The following is a 22849-nucleotide window of genomic DNA, read 5'->3' as shown; positions in this document are numbered from 1 at the left end:
GTAGCAAATGTCCTGACTCTCAGAAAAGAATGCTTAAAAAAAATAAGCCCTTTTCCCTGAAATAGATCACCAATTATACATCATTCTTAGGAAAGGTCAAAATTCCAAGGCGACTGAGCGAAAGGGCTAAAGAAATGTGCAAGATTCAAACATGTAACCTGCAATTTAAAACTTGGGAGAGAGGCTCAGACGGATCTGTCCTCGTCCATTGACTTACAGTTGGCTTCCAAATGTTACCTAAGAGCATATTTGTCTTTTCACAGAGCTGAAGGTCATCTTCAAGTTCTGTAATCGACTTCTGTAGTTTTTCATTTTCTTTTCTGAGTCCACTAATGTCCTTTTCTAGATTGCTTATTTTGTCATTGCATTCTTCCTTCATAAATTCCTGAAAGAGCGAAAATTTCATATTTCTAAGCCAGGATTTAAACAGGCAACCCCCAAGACCCACAAATCTACAGCAGCTCTATCATATCATTTTCTGAATTCTATTACACATTTATTTATACTATGAATAGAGAAAATGAAAAGAGCTCGCTGGAAGAAAGACGGCAGTACATTATGTACAAAGACCATAACACATGGGGACATTTTATTGACAGGAATAATGCATATCATACTGTTTGTGCGCCCTCATCATTCAGGTCAATTTCTTATGGAGGCTGTGTCCGGGGAGGCAGCTGGGGCCTCTCCACCCACACTTCCCTCTGTGTTTCTGAAGCGCTGTCCGTAACTAGGCAAGCTGGGGAGACTGTGGATGGGCAGCACCAGGGGGTTGCAAAGTGCACGGCTAAGGAGGGGGGCTTGTTGCCTTTGTGCTATCGCTCAGTGTTGGAGCTGCCAGTGTCAGGAAGACCACATCACTTGTCAAACTGGTGACGTTTCCAGGCTGGGAGCCGCATGGAGTCCATCAGGCCCGCCGATAGCCACACAGTGGGTTTTCTGCTTGGTGCAGGAGCCACCCAGAGGCAATTCATACTCTGAACATTAACATGGCTTTGCATGCCTGTCACACTGGGGCTGTGCAGGCGGTTAATGCTATTGAAGACCTCGGTTTAAATCTCTATGCAAACAGTGATTACCTTGTAAGAAGGTTTCAGGATAACTTACAACAAAAGACTTTAAAGTTATAGTTTTAGTAAAGCAAACTCATTTACATTTTTATTATGTGTGCCTTTTGTTTAAATCTTGCCATGTCCATTATGGTGGAGTCTTTTTCTTACGCAACTGCAGCTTATTGGGTAGCTGGTCCTTTTTCTTGTCTGTTTCCAAGCTATTGAAAACATCTGAATATCCTCTGCAATGGTTCTCTTTGCTGTGACTGCCATACTCTTCTTTAAAATGAAGATGTAACAGACTTTTTAGAGGGGACAATCAAACTTACACCCGACTCGGCCTTGTGTCTATGAAGGCGTTACATGATTCAGGGGGGAAAGCCTGACATTTCTAGGTATCACTTATTCTATTCTGAAAGCCAAGGGAGGAGAGCTGTAAAAAACAGGTGACTGAGATGAAGAATGAGTCTCAAAGCACGCGACCCAGAAAATTACAAATAAACTAGAACTCTGGGAGCCATCTTCAGCCAAACTAAAAAAGAAGAAAAACTCATCGCTATAAATGCTGAATAACTGCTAATAAAAGTAACGAAGCTCACTCCAAAGCCCCAATATATTGTCCTGCTATATCCTACTACATACATCCCTTTGATTAACTTGAAAGATGTGTGAAGGTAAATAACTTGTTTGGGTGAGTGATTCCCATTCATTTAGAAGGGAGATAGGTAGCTAACATGCATTATATGAAGTTGTCATTCACTCCCAAATCTGCACATTGAAATTTTTATTTTAGATTTTTAAGAAGGACAACTGAAAGAATAAATGATTAATAATATTTAGTTGTTATTCTATTGTGATTCACTCCCAAATCTGTACATTGAAATTTTTCTTTTAGATTTTTAAGGACAACTGAAAGAATAAATGATTAATAATATTTAGTTGCTATTCTATTGTGATTCACTCCCAAATCTGCACATTGAAATTTTTCTTTTAGATTTTTAAGGACAACTGAAAGAATAAATGATTAATAATATTTAGTTGTTATTCTATTGTGATTCACTCCCAAATCTGCACATTGAAATTTTTCTTTTAGATTTTTAGGAAGGACAACTAAAAGAATGAATGACTAATAATGTTCAGTTGTTATTCTGAATTGTTATATTTTTGTTTAATGTAAAACTACGTTCTTTAGAAAATTTGGTTCCCTTTTAATTAACAAGGTATAATTAATTATTAACTAGAAAAACTTGCCTAAGTCTCCTAAAAAATCAACCAAATTGTTTTCTTAATAAAGAAAGACTTCTTATATTTGGAGTTATTAGTTTCTTGTTTGACATTATTCAATCCTAAACCACTTCAGAATATATTTCTAGACTCAAAAGCCTTTTTAAATAACCAGTCCAGACCTTAATAGGCTTAAGAATTAGTTAATTTGAACATCAACAGCTGATTACATGAAGGCTTATTATCATAAACTAAACAATCTAATTTGAATTAATCAGATGAAGTGATGTGTAAAATTTAACATAATTTAGGACCTAAATACTCTCCTCACCTCATTTTTTAAAAAATTGTCTTAGAGCAGTAATTTGGGAAAATAGAACTGGTTAATTTGCCCATTCATCAATTGATAATAACTCACGGTTTGCTCGGATAATCTTTAGCTCTGGCTCCACCATCTGTTATAAAGGAGAACTGCAAGTAATTAACTATTCAGTGTCCTGCAGCCATGAGGACACTCATTAGCAAAGTGAACAAAGGAATAGTTCTCTGTAGCTACAGTCATCTGTTACACTTTGAGTGGCAGGTTTTGTGGGAGTGTTTTTTCTACCATCTGCCCACAGCAGTAGTTTTTTGGCTTGCTTAAACCAAGAGACTTTTAAATTAAATAGTGTAAGCCATGGCAAAGTTAGGAGGAAGGTGATCATTAAATGGTAGTTAACAAAATAGAACCATTTAAAGGCACCTTCTACATGAGATGTTTATCTGTGCCCATCTATTGTCAGCCTGGATGTTTGTTTGTTTTTTAAATCAGGGCATTTACAGGATTAAAATGAAGGTTTTTCTCTCCTGGGAAGCCAAGGACTATGGGCAACTTTACAAAATATTGCTAATAGTTCTCTGAAACCCCATCCCCAAGCCGGGGACATCTGGCCTCCTTGGCATACACTCTATTTCTCCAATGAGTCCTCATTACGTATGTGGTTTCCGTTGAGGCCCCAAAACATCCCTGGGAGAGTAGGAATAATTTTAGAAAGCACAATGATGACGGAGGGGCTTTCTGCATCTTCTCAGCATCCTCCATCAGAGGGTGGAGAAGCAAGTCTGTCTCATCTCTGCAATCTACCATGACTAGCATTTAGACTTCTCAAAGTGGTATCTGTTGGGGAGGGGATGCCTGAAGCCCACCCACTGTCTCCTGACAGCCACAGAGAAGAGCAGGTGCTTTCCTGGGTAAGTGACAGCCAGACAAGAGACACACTGAGGCAGGGCAGCCCTGGGGTGCTATCTCCTGAGTGACAGCTCTGTTTCAGAGCTGTTTGGCAAGAGGCAGGCACACGTTCGCCAAGGGGGGCTTCATTTGCTTCCATCGGCGTTTGGGGTGAAGAAGACTCAAAAGAAAAGCCTCTCTAAAACAAGAGAACCGCTTGAGAGAAAACTGAGATATCACAAGAGAATATGTTCTTTTATAATATAACTCTTCTCTTATCTACCCATGATCACCTATTCTCAGGGGAGAGGGGGCGATACCTTACCTAGCTAGGCAGTGGGTTAAGGATTTGGTGCCAGAATAGACATTTGAAATCTTTTAAGTCTAACCTCTTCATTTTCCCTTTCAGAAAACTGAGGCCCACAAAAGTTAAGTTGCCTGTCCAAAAGATACAGGTAGTAGGTAAAATAGTGAGAATTTGAACTCAAGTCCTTTGGCTCCAAATCCACTATAACAGGAAAGAGAAAATGGATATAAACATGCTTCCTGCCCAAGAATAGTAAAACCTTTTTGACCACTAATAGATAACTCCCTGTGCCCATTCCCACTCATTACTTTCTTTATCTCCTTCCTCACATTAAAAAACAAAAACAGAAACAAAATACTTTCTATATTCCCTCTAATTCAATGACTTTCAAAGAAATATAAAGACAGAGCATGTACTAAGGAGGGAATTCATTCTGTTACCTGAAGACTTTACTTTTACTTGCTTTGTTATAATGTAACATTTAAAAGAATAATTTAATATATTTTCATTTCCCAAGATAGCTATTGAAAAACTATTTAAAAGGGGGGGGGGCAGCTAGGTAGCACAATGATAGAGCATCAGGCCTGGCGTTGGGAAGCTCTGGGTTCAAATCTGTTCTCAGACACTTCTTAGCTATGTGACTCTGGGCAAGTCATTTCATATCAATTGTGGAGCCCTTACCACTCTTCTGCCTTGGAACCAATACACAGTATTGATTCTAAGACAGCCATCACCTAGCCATTATCAGTCTTCTGCTTTGGAACCAATACATGGTACTGATTCTAAGATGGAAAGTAAGAGTTTTAAATATATATGTGTGTGTGTGTATTATATGTATATAAAATGTATTTATATATGTGTGTATATATTTATATATATGAAAGATAATGAAGTTAATGCAAAGCTTTTGTACATGGTGTTCATTACTAATGCCACTAAAATATCACAGGTACTCTAGTACTTTCCTTGGTTTTACAGCAACTTCAATAAAGCAATTCTCCCCAAAGTGACAAATTTCTCAAACATCAGATGCTAAACGCCTCATCTTTTAACCACCAGGGGGAGCAATTGTATAAGGTGACGTCTTCATTTAGCCCTTATTTAAGAGAGGAAATTTTACTAGAAGGGTAATATACTATCTAGTGAAAGTCCTTATTCAGATTAAACTAGAAGGAATACTGATTTTCAAAATTAAAATCTAGCACTTTAAGCTTTATAGCCTTCTGTCTTTCCTTGAGCATTTTTTACCCCCCTGTTCTTTCATGGTTACTCTTCATCGAATTGTATATTGAAAAAATATTTTGTTAATCTGCTATTTAAAAATAATAAACCTGATAAAACTTATTTTTAGGGGATTGTTAGATAATTGTTAAAACAATGCAATCAGGAGAGTTAAATTACAATTTTGAATTAAAAACAGGGCATGCACAAAGATATAGAGACTTTCAAAGTAGATTTAATCCCAAAGGATAGAAAGTATTTTCCTTCATGCTTTCTTTTTACATACATGTATTTTTAATGAGATATGGGGATTGTGGGTTGACGGTTTGGGGGGAGGTTCGCTTTTCTATTGTATATTACATTGTCATGAAGTCTAATAAGAGGTAAGTCACCTCCATCCCTGACCTGCTACCTTGGAAGAGACCCCAGAAGTCATAGAAGTCCACCTATCCACAAGCACAAAGCTTTTCTATATAACATGCATCCAAAGTAGTTGGCCACTTTCTTCCAAATGATTTCCAACTCCAAGCAGGGAATGACATCTTATTCTAACAGAGAAAAATCTAAAACATGATCAGGAAAAGGGTTTCCCTTCCATTCCAATAGAACATAAACTCCTTGAAGGCAGGGACCATTTTTCATTTTTCTTTGTGTCCTGAGCACAGTGTCTAGCCCATCGTAGGTGTTTAATAAAATCTAGTGGGTTGACTGATTTTGTAATCTAGTTTAATAAATATAGGTTGAAAGCCAACTTTATGGGGCATAAAAATTTTTTTTAGGATTCTTTCTTTTCCCAGACAGAAAATTAATACAAATCTCCTAGCCATTCCCTTTAATCTTTCTTTATTCTCTGTCAATCCATTTGAGCAACAGGGAACTTAACTTCTACTATACGAAGGGAAAATGGAAAAGTCTGTGAACTTCTCTTAAATATATTTTGATAATTGGTATATAATTGGTCAGTATAATTGGTTTCCTTTGAAATCTTGTGTATTTTACATACTTAAAAACCTTATTTTGAGACAGGGTCTACAGGCTTTACCAGACTGCTATCACACACACACACACACACAAATGTGTCTTCTCTCTATTTTTTCTTCTCTAATAGTTTTTTTTTTTTTTAGTTTGGGGTGGTTTACCTTTGAAGAAAAATATTGGGGTACTTTGTTTTCATTTATTAATAGAAAATTGTCCTGTTTCTGAATCTATAACATGGAGACAATAATGCCTTCGGTGTTTGCTTCCCAGGATTGCTGGGAATCTCAAACAAGACCATCAGGAAGCTATTTGCAAACTTTAATATATATATAATAGAATATAAATGTTCACTGTTCAGATGATAATGATGAAATTGCTACTGTTGTTTCTAAACAGGATCTTCTACAAGGTGCCTCCAAGTTAAAAAAAAAAGGAAGAAAGAAAGTACCAATTTAGCTCCTTTGATGGCCTAGGTCCTAGAGCAGGGGTCCCCAAACTTTTTACACAGGGGGCCAATTCACTGTCCCTCAGATCATTGGAAGACCATACTATTTAAAAAAAAAAACTATGAACAAATCTCTATATCACTGTCTGGGATAGCGGAGGCTGCAGCGCTGGCGGTGATGGGCCTGTCACACCTTGCACAGGCCCATCACTGCCACCACTATACCAGGCAGCAGGATACACAGTGCAGAATCCCCTCCTCCAGATCGCCACTCACCATGCTGATGTCTTCCATTGTGCAGCCACATAATCCTTTCCACAGCACCTCTTTCTCCTTCAGTTACTCTCAGAACAAGGCGCCACGCAAAGGATTATGTCACCAGAAGTAGTATTGTAGCACCACCATGCTTTGCACTGTTGCTACATACAGTGCTCCTCACACTGACCACCAATTAAAGAGGTGCCCCTTCCGGAAGTGTGGTAGGGGCTGGATAAATGGCCGGGGCGGGGGGGGGGGGGGGCACATGTGGTCCTTGGGCCATAGTTTTGGGACCCCTGCCCTAGAGGCTCTCTCAAAAGGGGTAATAATTTTGACCACACAGACATTGTTCTCTCTAAAAATTCAACTTTTTGATATTTGCTAAAGATGTTTAGAAATATTTTAACAATTAGTTCATTATACTTTCCCACGCAACTTACCAACTTGTAAATTTCATTTTGTTTATAGAGTGATAATTCTTCTTTTAAATCTTCAATTATTTTATTTTTCTCCTGAATCTTTTTTCTTAGAACGGACAGACTCACTCCCTGTACTTTTCCTTGTTCTGGCTCCATTTCAAAGTATTGCTGTTGAAAAAAACAAAACATTCAGAATAAGAAATAAAAATCAGACAAAATTTAGTGACAATATGGTCCTTTATCTCTGTGGGGTTTTTTTCTAAAGGAAAAAATACCTCTCTTACAATTTATACCCCCAAAGTTTGAATGTTAAATCTTCTAAAATCAGTAATGGTGACTTAGTATTTTCTATACTGAGAAACAATAAGAAATTACATAATAAAACATTTATAAAAATAAAAAACATTTATATACATAGTATAATTTGCCTTTGTACTTAAATGAGTCATGCAAAAAAAATTTTTAAAGCTTCCTATCCATTATATCTGAGAGTTTCTTGCCTCATTCTTTCTACTGAAGAGCTGGCAGGATTTGAGAGTATTTGAGGATTTGAGACAGATTTGAGACAGGATTTGAGACTATTAAAAAGTGTCTCAAAGGCTAAAGGTAAAACAAGAGATAGAGCATCAAGTCTGGACTCAGGAAGATCTGAGTTCAAATCTAGCCTCCAAAGTTTACTAGCTGTGTGACACTGGGCAAGTCACTTAATCCTGAATACTTCACTTTCCCCATTTATAAAATGAGCTAGAGAAGAAAATGGCAAAGCACTCCAGTATCTTTGCTAAGAAAACTTCCCAAGGGGTTCCAAATAGTCAGACAGGACTAAACCAGGACCAAACTTCATTTAATTATTTCTCCTTAAGTTTATAATGATGGTGTGAAATCTATGGCTTTGGGGGAAAGAAAAAATATTCCACTTACTTGCCATCAGAGGTTCAGGTGCTGTTAATGATTTGCAGCACAAACATATTAAGTGATTAAAAAAATAAGACAAAGGTAGTTGCTTTCAGTAAATGAAAACTGAAAACTTCAGAAGAACCAGTCTAGTGCTTTACTTTGTCATTTTAATGGAAGGAAGGAGAGAAGGAAGGGAACTATAGTCCATTATGGTCTGCATTCAGACTCTATCACCTCTTTGTCTGAAGGCAGATGGTATTTTTCTTCTCAAGTCTGTGGGATTGTCTTAGGTCACTGAATTGCCAAGAATAACTACATCATTCACAGTTGTTCATCAAAAAATGTTGCTGTTACTGTATACGACGTTCTTCTGGTTCTGCTCACTTAACATTTCATCAGTTCATGTAAGTGTTTCCAAATCATCCTACTTATCATGTCTTATAGCACAATAGTATTCTGTTATAATCCTATACCACAACCTGTCAGCCATTGATGAATAACCTCATAATTTTCAATTCTTTGCTACTACAAAAAGAGCTGCAATATTTTTGTGCAAATAGATACTTTTCTTTTTTAAATCTCTTTGGGTACAGAGCTAGTAGTGACATTACTGGATCAAAGAAGAGAGCTCTTTGAGCATAGTTTCAAATTGCTCTCCATCATGGTTAGATCAGATCATAGCTCTACCAACAGGGCATTAGTGTCCTAATTTTCCCATACCCCCTCCAACATCTATCATTTTCTTTTTCTGCCATATTGGCCAATCTGACAGGTGTGAGGTGGAACAGAGTTGTTTTAATTTGCATTTCTCTAATCAACAGTGATTTAGAGTATTTTTTCTATGACTATAGATTACCTGTATTCTTCTATGACTTATTTTTATTATTTTCCTATTCTTTCATTATAAAATCTTATTATTTTATTGTATGTATAAAAACCCAAATGATAAAACAGTGAAATCTAATTACTTCGATGCTTCCATGGGCCATCATCTCACTAATGTGTTTTCTATGGGGATCATTACCCACCTAGTACTTGTTCATCTAATGCATTTATTTATTTATTTTAATTTTCACACCCTTCTATAAATCTTGCAAAGATGATATCATATGATAACTCCTCACATACTTTATGTTCTAGCATTTTCTTCTCTCTGAACCCCGGTCCAGGTTGTCCCTTGTGTTTGGAATATTCTCTCTCCTTATCCCTAACTCACAGAGTTCTTACCTTTAAAACACTTGTTCAGGTCCATCCTGCCTAGTTGTTGGTGCTGCATCCCCTATTCTATTCCTCTCAGCTGTTATTTTATGTTAATTTCACATTCACTTTACATATACTAGAATGTAAGCTACTTGAGGGTCAGAACTGGTTTGTTCTTATCTTTACCCAAATCCTTGCAGTTCACAGGCACTTAAATGCTTTACTTGAATTGAGCTGTATATGTAATATCCTAGAGACATGCTTATCCTTTTCACTTTACGTGGGTACCCAGTGCCTCTTTCTGCTGTCCATTTGCGTACCCTCTAACCCAGCACACAACAGTCTCTACTTCATTCTCTGGTCATAAATTTCTTTGAGAATGAAAGGATTGAGGAACACAACTGGGGCATAACAAATAGTCTGCTGAACCTGAAGTCAGGAAGACCTATATTCAAAATTCAGCTCTAGCCCTTAGAAGTTGTGTGACCAACTCACCTGCCTTCTCTCTGCCTTAGTTTCCTCTTTTATAAAATGGAGATAATAATACATGTATTATCTCCCTTAGAAAATAATTAGGGGGGAGAGGGAGCTGGGTGGCTCAGTGGATTGAGTCAGGCCTAGAGACAGGAGGTCCTAGGTTCAAATGTGGCCTCAGACACTTCCTAGCTGTGTGAACCTGGGCAAGTCACTTGACCCCCATTGCCTAGCCCTTACCACTCTTCTGCCTTGGAACCAATACATAAGGATTTAAAAAAAAAAACAACTGGGTGGCTCAAACAAAATACAATGTATGTAATTGTTATTGTTCAGTTACTTACAAGTCTCTGTGATCCTATTTGGGATTTTCTTGGCAAAGAATACTAGAATAATTTGCCATTTCCTTCTCCAGTTCATTTTACAGATGAGGAAACCGAGGCAAACAGGGATGACTGACTAGCCCAGAGTCACACAGCTGGTAAGGGTCTGAGATTAGATTTGAACTCATGAAGATATGTCTCCCTGTTTCCAAGCTCAGTGCTCTATCCATTAGACCACCTAGCTGCTTTGCAAAGGTAATGCAGTTATATATGTTAATTATTATTATTATTATTATTATTATGAGATTATAGATAGAAAACTGATAGGAACCTTAGAAGCCCAATTTCCTTATTTTACAGATAAAGAAAGTAAAGCCCACAGAAGTTTGTAATTTTCCCCAGGTCACACTGGTACAAGGTAACAGAGCCAGAACTTGACCTCCCAGCCCTCTGCCACCAAAATGTAGCACTCTATCTATTGGACTACATACATTTATTTCATTTTTATAACATCACCAGTAATATTGCTACAGCTTTTTCATAGCCACCAGAAATGTCCTCTGTGCCATTGGGGTCTATTTGGATTCTTCAGAGATCATGGTGGCCTTATAGCATCACCAGGATGAAATTTATGTTAAAAATGTGAGTAGAGGGCAGCTAGGTGGCTCAATGGATTGACAGCCAGGCCTTGGAGATGGGAGGTCCTGGGTTCAAATTTGATCTCAGATACTTCATAGTTGCATGACCTTGGGCAAATCACTTAGCCCCCATTGCCTAGCTCTTACCACTTTTCTGTCTTAGAACCAATTCAGAGTATTAATTCTAAGATGGAAGGTAAGAGTTTAAAATAAAAAGTGGGTAGTCAGGTTAATTTTAATATATACTTTATCATAAGGGCTATTTGTGCACAACCTGGGAAAAAGCCTTCCAAGCTTATATTGGTCTGATCAGCCACAGCTAACACATTGTACACCATGAAGTCATTTTGGTCCTCTTCAAGTATAAAGGGCAATAATTAACATATACTTTTAGGAAATCCTTCCTGATGCATGTTATATACATATTTAAGATGTCATCTTTCTGTTCTTTGTATAAGAATATGTTTTTTTCCTCATTGATACTTATCAAGCTCATAATAATAAGAAAATGCTTTTTAAAAGAAGCTGAAAGTTGTTGAAAGTGTTTTGGAAATTCCCAAAAGAAATCCAATCCCTCTCCTTCTGCTCAAATCTCATTACACTTGCTAATTTGCCAAATATTAAACTTGAAAAAAATCAGATCCATATATTAATCCTTAAGAATACCCTTACTGTGCATATTGAATCTCAGTAAACTGAGAAGGATAATCTTAGATTAAAATAGAATTAACTAGTTAATCAGGCAGAAAACTTAACACCTTCACTATCCTCACACTGCCATAAGGTTGTCATTGTGTTGGTTTAAAGAAGTATTTGAACATACTAGTGACATGAGGGAAGGCTAACAAAGGCTACAGTCAAACGAACTAGAGGCATTGCCCTTGAACAGTCTCTGGCATTCTGAACCCCAAAATAAAGGAGAATGGAGTCCGAAGACTTAAAAAAAGACCTTCCCTTTAACTGGAAGACCAAATATTATGAGGAATAGAAAATGATCCATTAATATAATGAAACACCAACATTTATTTTTAATCTGTTTTTAAAATAAATGGATTAAGAAACAATCATGGGAAATCCATTTGAATCCAGAATATCAGGGAAAATGGTAGCTAGAAACTGACAAAGAGAACAATTCAGAAGTTGATAGCACAGGATGTGCCATCTTGGATGTTGCTTCAGTGACAACATTTCAACAATATAAAACTCTAAATCTTTATGCCGTAACATATAATTGAGTATATCATTACTGCCAAATGATAAATAATTGGAAGGGAACCTGAATCAGAGTAGTCATAATAGCTATTTCCAATAAGGGAATAATATTAGCTATTTCCAATAAGGGAATTGGAACTTGGGTTAATAGCAGATCATAAGATCATAGATATAAAACTAGAAGGCTTCTCAAGGACAACTGCTCCATTTCCCTCGTTTTATAGATAAGGAAACAGATGGCCAGAAGGGCAAAGAGATACTGTTTATGGTAAGGGGAAAGGGCACCAGTGGAGCTCTACCCTCTAAGTGCCTCTGAGTTTTATTATAACTTCAAAGCAATCTACCATGGTGCTCTATGTACTAGTGTCCAGAGAAGGAGAATGGGTATTAAAAGGAATTTTCTGGCCCATCCTAAATATAAGCAACCCTAAGTGACTTCCTCTCTTTGGGAAAAAGGGTATGAAGATGCTTGAAAAAGAAAATATGCTAACCAGATGCAATGGTAGGTAGGTAGAATTGACAAAAGAATGGACAAAGTGATGTTTAGATTTAGGCTAGCTTTAACATTCCCTTGGGTGTATGGGGTGCTCAGGGAGGGGTAGTATCTTTGGTATGGAGGACTTGTCGTGCCCTCCTAGGGCAGCTCTCCAGTCTCTGACCCCCACCTGACACCCAGCTCTCACTTGCGGCTCCCAGCTGCTAGCATGCGGCAGCGGCCACACCCCAGGCAATGGCTTCGACAGGCCGGCCAAACCTTGTGAGGGTAACCATCAGGTCATCGACCCCTGGTGAACCAGGGCTTTGCTCACCCAGCATGTGAAGACTGCTTTGGCTGAACAGACAGAAGAAACCAATAAGAAAGTTCAACGGCTGAGAGGGCGACGCAGCAAAGCACTGTGGAGTGCTCAGGGCGTGTTGGAGCACAAAGGACAACACGGCCATCCAATGCAGTTGAGGAAGTCTTCAGACGTAACAATTTTTCGTGCCACTGGACCCAGGTTTCCAACACCAAGAGAGTGGGACTGTCACTGTGCATCGGCTTTTCCACTTAACTCTCCTTCACGCACAAGTATCTTTGTGCACACTCATCTATCCTAACCCCGTCCACCCTCTTCAAGACCTGCGGCGATGGGGGAATGACGACACAAGAGGTGGAGGTGACCACTGGCAGTTGTAGTCACGATCCTGCACGTAGGCAGCCCACGGACCAGTGGTTGCTCAGCCCTGTGGGCAGCAGGGATGTTCGGCAGCATCCTGGGCGACTGAGCAGCCCTCTCTAGGACAGCACTGCTCACCCTAATCAAGGGAGGGGACTAGAAAAGGTGTCCCAAACATTGCCTGCCCTACAAACACCCGGTCAGCACACCGCGGCTGGCGGGTCATCCCCTTTAAGCGGTCGAAATCAAAGAAAAAATACAAAGAAACTCCTACTAGGAGCATGGAACATCAGGACATTACTTGATAGAGAGAATACCCCAAGACCTGAGAGAAGAACAGCTCTAATCGGTAAAGAACTGGCGCGATATAACATCGACATCACAGCCTTAAGCGAAACACACTTACCAGAAGAGGGATCACTCAGCGAACCCACCACTGGATACACCTTCTTCTGGAAAGGTAGAGCCTCAAATGAAGACAGAATCCACTGTGTTGGCCTGGCCATCAAGACCAGTTTGCTCAAACAGCTGCCAGACTTGCCTGTGGGCATCAGCGAGAGGCTCATGAAGATCCGTTTGCCTCTCAGCAAAGACCCATATGCCACAATCATCAGCGCATATGCCCCAACACTGACCAGCACAGAGGAGACCATCGAGCAGTTCTACTCTGATCTGAGTGCCGTCCTGCACTCAGTGCCCACAAATGACAAGCTGATACTACTGGGAGACTTCAACGCCCGCATTGGCCAGGACCATGAAAGATGGAAAGGAGTGCTCTGCAAACACGGCGTGGGCAAAATGAACAACAATGGCCTACTGCTACTCAGCAAATGCTCAGAGTTTGAACTCACCATCACAAACACTGTGTTCAGAATGGTGAACAAATATAAAACAACGTGGATGCACCCAAGATCAAAACAGTGGCATCTCATTGACTACATCATTGTACGCCGGCGAGACATCCAGGATGTAAAGATCACCAGAGCCATGAGAGGAGCTGAATGCTGAACAGACCACTGATTGGTTAGAGCGACTCTTCAAATGCGCATTGCGCCTCGACATCCAAAACACGCCCAGACAGTTTGCGCATTTTACAATGTGAGTCATCTTAGAGATCCATCTTATTTGCAAACATTCCAGTCCTGCCTGGACAACAAGCTGTCTGCCAAGGGACCACTCACTGGAAGCTCAACCGAGAAATGGAACCAGTTCAGAGACACAGTGAAGGAAACATCAAAGGCAGTCCTAGGCCCAAAACAACGCAACCACCAGGACTGGTTTGACGAGAACAACACTGCTATTGAAGACCTATTGAGCAAGAAGAACAAACCCTTTATGGAGTGGCAAAATAACCCAAACTCTGCTCCTAAAAAGGACAGATTCAAGTCTCTCCAAGCCACGGCACAGCGTGAGATCAGGAAGATGCAAGACCGATGGTGGGAAAAAAAGGCAGAAGAAATCCAGCGGTTTGCTGATATGAAAAACTACAAACAATTTTTCAGTGCCCTCAAGACTGTGTATGGGCCATTAAAACCCACCACCACTCCCTTACTATCCTCTGACGGTGACACTCTCATAAAAGATAAAAAAGGCATCAGCAACAGGTGGAAAGAACACTTCAGTCAGCTTCTCAACCGACCCTTTTCAGTTGACCAAAGCGCCCTTGATCAGATCCCCCAAAACCGCTCCATTGAACAACTTGACATCCCTCCTTCAATAGAGGAAGTCCAAAAAGCCATTAAGCAAATGAGTGCAGGCAAGACACCCAGTAAAGACGGGATCCCAACCGAGGTGTACAAGGCCTTAAATGGAAAGGCGCTCCAAGCATTCCACATAGTGCTGACCAGCATATGGGAAGAGGAAGACATGCCCCCCAGAACTCAGAGATGCCTCCATCATAGCCCTATACGAGAACAAAGGCTCACGAGCAGCCTGTGACAACTACAAAGGCATCTCACTACTCTCCACTGCTGGAAAGATCCTCGCCTGTGTTATACTCAACAGACTCCTGTCATCTGTTTCAGAGCAGAACTTGCCTGAATCACAATGTGGCTTCCGACCAGATCGCAGCACCATCGACATGGTCTTCACAGTGAGGCAAATGCAGGAAAAATGCCTTGAGCAGAACCTGAGTCTCTACATTGTCTTCATAGACCTGACAAAGGCGTTTGACACAGTGAACAGGGACGCATTGTGGGTGATCCTCAGCAAGCTCGGTTGCCCAGCAAAATTCGTCAAACTGATCCAGCTCTTTCATGTCAACATGACAGGGGAAGTCCTATCTGGTGGAGAAACTTCTGATCACTTCAACATCTCCAATGGCGTGAAACAAGGCTGTGTCCTCGCTCCGGTACTATTCAACCTATTTTTCACCTAAGTATTATGACATGCTATGATGGATCTAGACCTGGGCATCTACATCAAATACCGACTGGATGGCTCACTATTCAACCTTCGCCACCTGACTGCAAAAACAAAGACAACAGAGAGACTCATCCTGGAAGCTCTCTTTGCAGATGACTTTGCTCTCATGGCCCACCAAGAAAATCATCTCCAAACCATTGTGGACAGGTTCTCCATCGCAACAAAACTGTTTGGCCTGACTTTCAGCCTCAGGAGGCCAACGAACCAGCCGTGCATTACAATCGATGGCACGCAGCTTTCTAACGTCAACACTTTCAAGTACCTGGGCAGCACCATCGCCAACGATAGGTCCCTAGACCAGGAGCTTAATGCCAGGATCCAAAAGGCCAGCCAGGCACTCGGGCGGCTGCGTTGCAAAGTCCTCCAACACAGAGGTGTAAGCACTGTGACGAAGCTCAAAGTGTACAACGCAGTGGTCCTCAGCTTGCTCCTGTACGGTTGTGAAACATGGACACTGTACCGGAAGCACATGAAACAGCTGGAGCAATTCCACCAATGCTCCCTCCGGTCAATCATGAGGATCCGATGGCAGGACTGAATCACCAACCAGGAAGTCCTCGACAGAGCCAACTCCACCAGCATCGAAGTCCTGGTCCTCCAAACCCAGCTACGATGGTCTGGACATGTCATCTGCATGACCCACAGAGCATACCAAGACAGGTATTCTATGGTGAGCTGCCAGCTGGACTCAGGAAACAAGGCTGACCAAAGAAAAGATTCAAGGATCAGCTAAAGTCCAACTTGAAGTGGGCTGGCATGACACCAAAGCAACTAGAACTCGCTGCCTCTGACAGAAGCAGCTGGCGAACCCACATTCACCATGCCGCCGCCACCTTTGAAGATGAGCGACGTCGACATCTTGCCGCTGTGCGTGAACGCCGACACCAGGCCACAACCTCACCTCCCGTAACAACTGGTGTTCCATGCCCCATGTGCCACAAACTGTGCGCCTCAGTCTTTGGACTCCAAAGCTACATGAGGGTACACCGTAGATGAAACTTCACAAAGACAATTGTCATTCTCGATCACCGAGAGACTACCACTATACTATACTATATAACATTCCCTTTGAGAAAGAAGAAGTCTTGAGCAGTAGTAACTAAGGTTGTTAAAGTTACATGTATGTTAAAAGTCATGAGGATGGCATCAGTACATTGAATGTACCCTCTCATTAAAGATTTATGGAAGGACACAGACAAGACTTCTATAGCATGAAAAAGCATGGAGAAATTACCAGATATCTGCACTTTTGGAGTGAATACCCAGATGTATATGATTAGAGATTCATTCAAATATTGACGTATGTTGGTCTTTGACTCTAAAGTCCTGCAATGTAGACTTCAACTCTATGCAGTTGTCTTTCCTGCAGTTCCATGCATAATTAGGTATTTTAAAAATACTTTTTGATAAAATTTTATACTTGGTTCCCCTAACAAAGCCTTCCAGCAACAAAGGGCTCTGAGTTACTCTTTTCAAACCTGTCTTGCCAATCTGAGCTTGAATCCACTTACTGTTGGGCTTTATACTTGTGGGATATATACTTCATACTATTACATTATATTATACTTTTATTATATATTTGTATATTTGTGGGAGAGTATGCCTCAGACTTTTGGGAGGATATTTCTGTAAATATCTTTGTTTAGACCTGTTTAGTAAGTATCCTTTTTTTAAAGTAATTAAGTCTGGCTGGCTAAATGGTAATCTGGTATGGGCTCACAAGGAATATTACTTTAAAAATAACCCTCACTTCTGAAGCAAATTTGATTTCCTCTTAGGACCTGACCTATCAGCACTAGTGGAAGTTGGTGTGTGGCTCCATAGGAGCTGATATACTTGTTCTTCAAATCAATGATATAATTAGAGGTACTCTCTTCTTTACACTGACAATTTGATGACCTCCAGGTCTATGTCAGTATCAAAATGCCAATTTATAAGGACTGGAATAAGACTGGAAAAAGTTTTAGAGATCATCCAACCTTCTCATTTGACAGTTGAGGTAGCAGAGGTCTAGAGAGGTCAAGTCACTTGCCCACTGTCACCTAGGTAGTAAGATTTGAACCTCAGGTCCTTCCACTCCAAATCCAATTCTTCCCACTATATCAAGTCATTTGAACAAATATTTATTGATTTAGCACCTACTCCATGTAAAAAGCAAAGTTGTTGTGCTGATAATCACTGATTTTAGGGTGTGTTATCTTGTATAAGTGGCCAGAAGGCTATAGACTCAGGGAGCTAGAACAGAGATGGGGAAAAAGAGAACACTTTCTGTGACTGAAATTAAGGAGTCACACATTAAGAGTACTATTAACTGCTGATAAAAATAAAGACCCAAATCTCTTAGAAATAACCCACTAAAGAGAAAAGAGTAACTCACGTAGGGCAGCTAGGTGTCTCAGTGGACTTAGAACCAGATCTAGAGATGAGAAAACCTAGATTAAAATCCAATTTCAGAGACTTCCTAGCTGGATGACCCTGGCCAAGTCACTTAATGCCCATTACCTAGCCCTTACCACTCTTTTGCCTTTGAACCAAGACACACTATTAATCCTAAAACAGAAAATAAAATGAAGGGGGAAACCCACTCTACAGTCAGATTTAAAAATAGCTTCTTGTTTGAGATTGAGGAGGTCATTTTAGGTTGAAGAAAGCAGGCAAGCTAATACAAAACCAGTGAATAATCATCTGTTATTTTGGGGAACTATGCTGTGAAAATATATTGAAATGACAAAAGAAAATCTGGTAAGAGTAAGAACCAGTAGAAGGGTTTGGGTTCTTATGAAGAATAGAACAGAGGGAACTAGAGAATTTTCCAGTACTGTCCAAGGTGAAAGAGAAAATAGAATGCTCTAGTCATTAGTCACTGGTGGGCTCATTGGTCAATGGTTGCTGCTGAAGAAAGCTCCCAGAGGAGGAAACCTCCCCTCCATCAGGGTTGGCCAGCACTTTCATTAGAACTTAAGAGGCTTCAAAAGCTAATCAGATCGGTGAGAGATCAAGTGACTTGCCAAGGGGATCTCCTTAACATATAAATACATGTCAAAAAGAATATCTACCCTTTGATCCAGCCATAGCACTGCTGGGTCTGTACCCCAAAGAGATAATGGACAAAAAGACTTGTACAAAAATATTCATAGCTGCGCTCTTTGTGGTGGCCAAAAGCTGGAAAGCGAGGGGATGCCCATCAATTGGGGAATGGCTGAGCAAATTGTGGTATATGTTGGTGATGGAATACTATTGTGCTAAAAGGAATAATAAAGTGGAGGAGTTCCATGGAGACTGGAACGACCTCCAGGAAGTGATGCAGAGTGAAAGGAGCAGAACCAGGAGAACATTGTACACAGAGACTAATACACTGTGGTATAATCGAATGTAATGGACTTCTCCATTAATGGCGGTGTAATGTCCCTGAATAATTTGCAGGGATCTGGGAGAAAAAAACACTATTCATAAGCAAAGGATAAACTATGGGAGTAGAAACACCGAGGAAAAGCAACTGCCGAAATATAGCGGTTGAGGGGACATGACAGAGGAGAGACTCTAAAATGAACACTCTAATGCAAATATTATCAACATAGCAATGGGTTCAAATCAAGAAAACATGTAATACTCAGTGGATTTATGTGTCAGCTATGGGGGGTGGGGGGGAGGAAAAGAAAATGATCTATGTCTTTAATGAATAATGCTTGGAAATGATCAAATAAAATAAAAAAAATGTTAAAAATAAATAAATAAATACATACATACATGTCAAGTACCATGCTGCCTCTCCTATGCTATCATGACCTAAGTGAAATATCTGGATTCATCTGGGTGACTGAGTTAATAGTGTCCTGGACTTAGAATTAGGGACTCTAATCCTGCCTTGGAGACTTACTGTCTGACCTTGGACAAGTCACTAATTTCTCTCTGCCTCAGTTTCTTCATTCAGGCATTGGATACTAAATGGGGATAATATTGGCACTGTAAAAAATAGACTCGAATACAGGACTACAATCCCCACAAGCCTTTGCTCCACTTCCCCAAAATGCTTTGTAATCTCACGGGAATTCTGAGGTGGGCCGAGATGGAGAAAGAATTTAAGCTGGTGGCAAAGGTTTTTGGGGGTCTTTTGGACTTCTGTTTTGGAGCAGGCGAGACTCTTGCATGATGTGAGGTTATTTTGTCTAGGCCTCTGGCCTAGGCACATGTTTCTTACTTGTATATTCTTTAATCTTTAACCTTTAATAAACCTCTAAAAAATATAATACTTCTTGCAGAGAGAAACTAATTTCTACCTGCCTCAGCCTCCCCATATTCCTAAATTTTAATCTTTACAGCACCTAGTATTATTATAAAGATCAAATGAATATAGACTCTAAATGAACATCCTAGTGCAAACATCAACATGGAAATAAGTTCTGATCAAGGACATATGTAAAACCCAGTAAAATTGTGTGTGGGCTGTGGGAAGGATGAGGGGAGGGGAAGGAGGGAAAGAATGTGATTCTTGTAACCAAGGAATAATGTTCTAAATTGACTAAATAAAATTAAAAAAAAATAAAGATCAAATGAGATAACATGTAAAGTGCTTTGTGAACCTTAAAATGTAATTGTTAGCTATTAAAAATCCCTCCCGATCATTTAATTTCATTGATCTTATGCCATGTTCAACAAAGAATCTTCTGATTAGGGCCAGCTAGGTGGCTCCATGGAGAGAGTGCTGAGGCTGGAGTCAGGGAGGTCTGACATCAAATCCATCTTTGGTCATTTACCAGCCATGTGACTTTTCTGTTCTATTTCACCCCTGGACAGTCTTGGAAGACTCTTATGCCGTCTGCTTCCCCTTAGTTCTATTCTTCATAAGAACCAGAACCCTTCTCTTGATGCTTACCCTTAATGACATTTTCTTTTGTCACTTCAATACTTACTTTTTTATTTGCCTCAGTTTCCTCATCTATAAAATGAGGATAATAATAGCATCTATGTCCCCACCAAGGTTGTCATGAGGATCAAATGAGATAATAATGATTAAAATGCTTAGCACCATATATACCTGGCGTCCAGGAAGTGCTATAGAAATATGAGCAATTATTTCTCTTCTCTTTATCCTTATGCTTATGGATTCAATTTCCCATGAATCTTTATGTGAGAAAATGGGCGATTTGAATAGCAGACACATAGTTATGTGACCACTGACAGGTGGATCTAGCATCATAAATTCATAAATCATTTAAGCTAGTTACCACAGGATCTGATGGCTGCCGAACTAATTTTAATTTTAAGGTGACAGATTTGGCCCTGGACTTCAGGCAACCTAATGGAAGTGGAGTCCCAGGGCCAACATCCCTTTACCCCCAAACCTACCATGTAGTTTCCTTTGATTGAAGCAATGGCATCACATAACTGCTTATAGAAGCTTTGTCTCATTGTGGCCTCGTTCTGTAATGCAAATGAAAAGGAAATGATTAGCACATTTTAACCACACCTACTAGGATAATTTCCATAATACACAACTGTTACATTATTCAAATCAACTGGAAGCTTCTAATTGTAATCACTTTTCTCCATGTGGTTCTCTATACTTATTTCTAATAGATCCAATTCTTTTTTTATTTTAATTTTTTTTTTATTCAGCCTCAACTCCCCTCCCCAAACCATTAGAAGGCTTTATCTGGCAAATATATATAGATTATAACTTACATGTTTCCACTTCTCAGTTCATTCTCTGGAAGTGAACTTTCATAAGTTATTTTGCAAATATTAAATATATAATGTCTGCTTGGTTCTATTTGTTTCACTCTTTAAAAAAAAATAACCTTACCTTCATTCTTAGAATCAATACTGTGTATACCACAATTTGTTTGGTCATTCCTTAGCTGATGGATATCCCCTCAATTTTCAGTCCTTTGCCACCACAAAAAGAGCTGTTATAAATATTTTGGAACATATAAATTCTTTTTTCCTTTTTTCTTGATCTTGTTGGGATAAAAAATCCAATTTTTGATTAGATATAATCCAAGAAGTCAGGGACTACATGGAAAAGGGAAGCCCACAGGTAATTCTAAAATGTCATCCTATACAATAGTTTAAATTGTTGGGGGGATTTTCCAAACGATTTAATAGAGCCGCTGGAAATATAACAAAGATCATTTGAATTTCTCATCATCTCCTTGCCCTTGTCCTTTCTGATAGAAGAACCATACACAGTAAAATGTTTGGCAAGAGGAATAGGAGGAAGATGGAGGTCTGCATAACTCATAAACTGACTAAGTGGCTCCTGAATAATCAAAAATTATATTATAGCTGCTTTTTATTATAATTATAATTTCATTAAGGAGCAGCTAGGTGGCACAGTGAATGGAGAACCAGGCCAAAAATGGGATGTCCTGGATTCAAATTTGACCTCAGACACTTTCTAGCTGGGTAATCCTGGCCAAAATACCTAATCCCCATTGCCTAGCCCTTACCATTCTTTCGCCTCAGAACCAATACACAGCATTGACTCTAAGATGATATGGGTTGTATTTTTAAAAATTATAACTGCATTAAAAATAAAACGATCAAGAATTGTAAGACAAGGTCTTGGAAAGTTCCTCAAAGAAGGCTATTTCTCACTGTTCTCATGGGAGGGAACTTGAAAGCACAGAGCAGGGAGGCTCATATCTGCAAATCAAAATGTTGCCCTTTTTTGATTAATTCATAAGGGCACTGAATAAACAAAGATCAAACAAGAATCAGAGTAGGACTTGATCAGAATTGTACCTTTTCATGAAGTAGTCTTATTTCATCAATAATAGTCTGTAGTTTTCTAAAAAGTTTCATGGATTCCAATTTCAGACAATCATCAAACTGCATTTCAAGGAATATTTTGAGGGATTTAAAATCGTGATGAAGGATATCAGTAAGCTAAAAAAAATTAAAATAAAGGTTATTAGGTGGCAGCGAGGTAACTCAATGGCTAGCTAGAGAGCCAGGTCTGCAAATGGGAAGTCTTAGATTCAAATATGACCTCAGACACTTCTTTGGTGGGTGACCCTGGGCAAGTCACTATCCTTTACCCTTCTTCTGCCTTGGAACCAATACTTAGTATTGATTCTAAGATAGAAGGTAAAGGCTTATATATATATATATATATATATATATATATATATATATATATGCATATATATATATATATATATACTAGGTATATACATACATAAACAATTATATATATACATACTGGATAAGTAGCTCCTGAATAATCAAAAATTTTATTATAATTGCTTTTTCTTATAATGATAATTGTATTAGGGGACAGCTGGGGGGTTCAGTGAATTGAGAGCCGGTCCTTGAGATGGGAGGTTATGAGATGAAGATAGGGACATCTCTAAAAAATATTTTAACATAGACCAACTTGGTATTCACCACACAGTTCCCTCATCTCAGGTT

General features: G+C 39.4%; 1 protein-coding gene across 3 annotated transcripts in view; it reads right to left on the bottom strand.

Moving 5' to 3' along the window:
* C5H10orf67 (chromosome 5 C10orf67 homolog) overlaps positions 1 to 22849 on the bottom strand; it is a 133450-nt gene that overhangs the window by 99888 nt on the left and 10713 nt on the right. For all 3 annotated transcript variants that reach the window (XM_056800121.1, XM_056800120.1, XM_056800119.1), the window contains exons 3-6: positions 22181 to 22324; positions 20783 to 20857; positions 7133 to 7279; positions 238 to 385 (exon numbers count right to left, since the gene is read on the bottom strand). In XM_056800121.1, the coding sequence (XP_056656099.1) occupies positions 238 to 385; positions 7133 to 7279; positions 20783 to 20857; positions 22181 to 22324 (514 nt within the window). The remainder of the gene's footprint in view (positions 1 to 237; positions 386 to 7132; positions 7280 to 20782; positions 20858 to 22180; positions 22325 to 22849) is intronic.

The sequence above is a fragment of the Monodelphis domestica genome, chromosome 5, assembly GCF_027887165.1.
Source record: "Monodelphis domestica isolate mMonDom1 chromosome 5, mMonDom1.pri, whole genome shotgun sequence".
NCBI classification, from domain to species: Eukaryota; Metazoa; Chordata; class Mammalia; order Didelphimorphia; family Didelphidae; genus Monodelphis; species Monodelphis domestica.
Note: the sequence above shows the minus strand (reverse complement) of the source record. Positions and strands in the feature narration are given on the sequence as shown.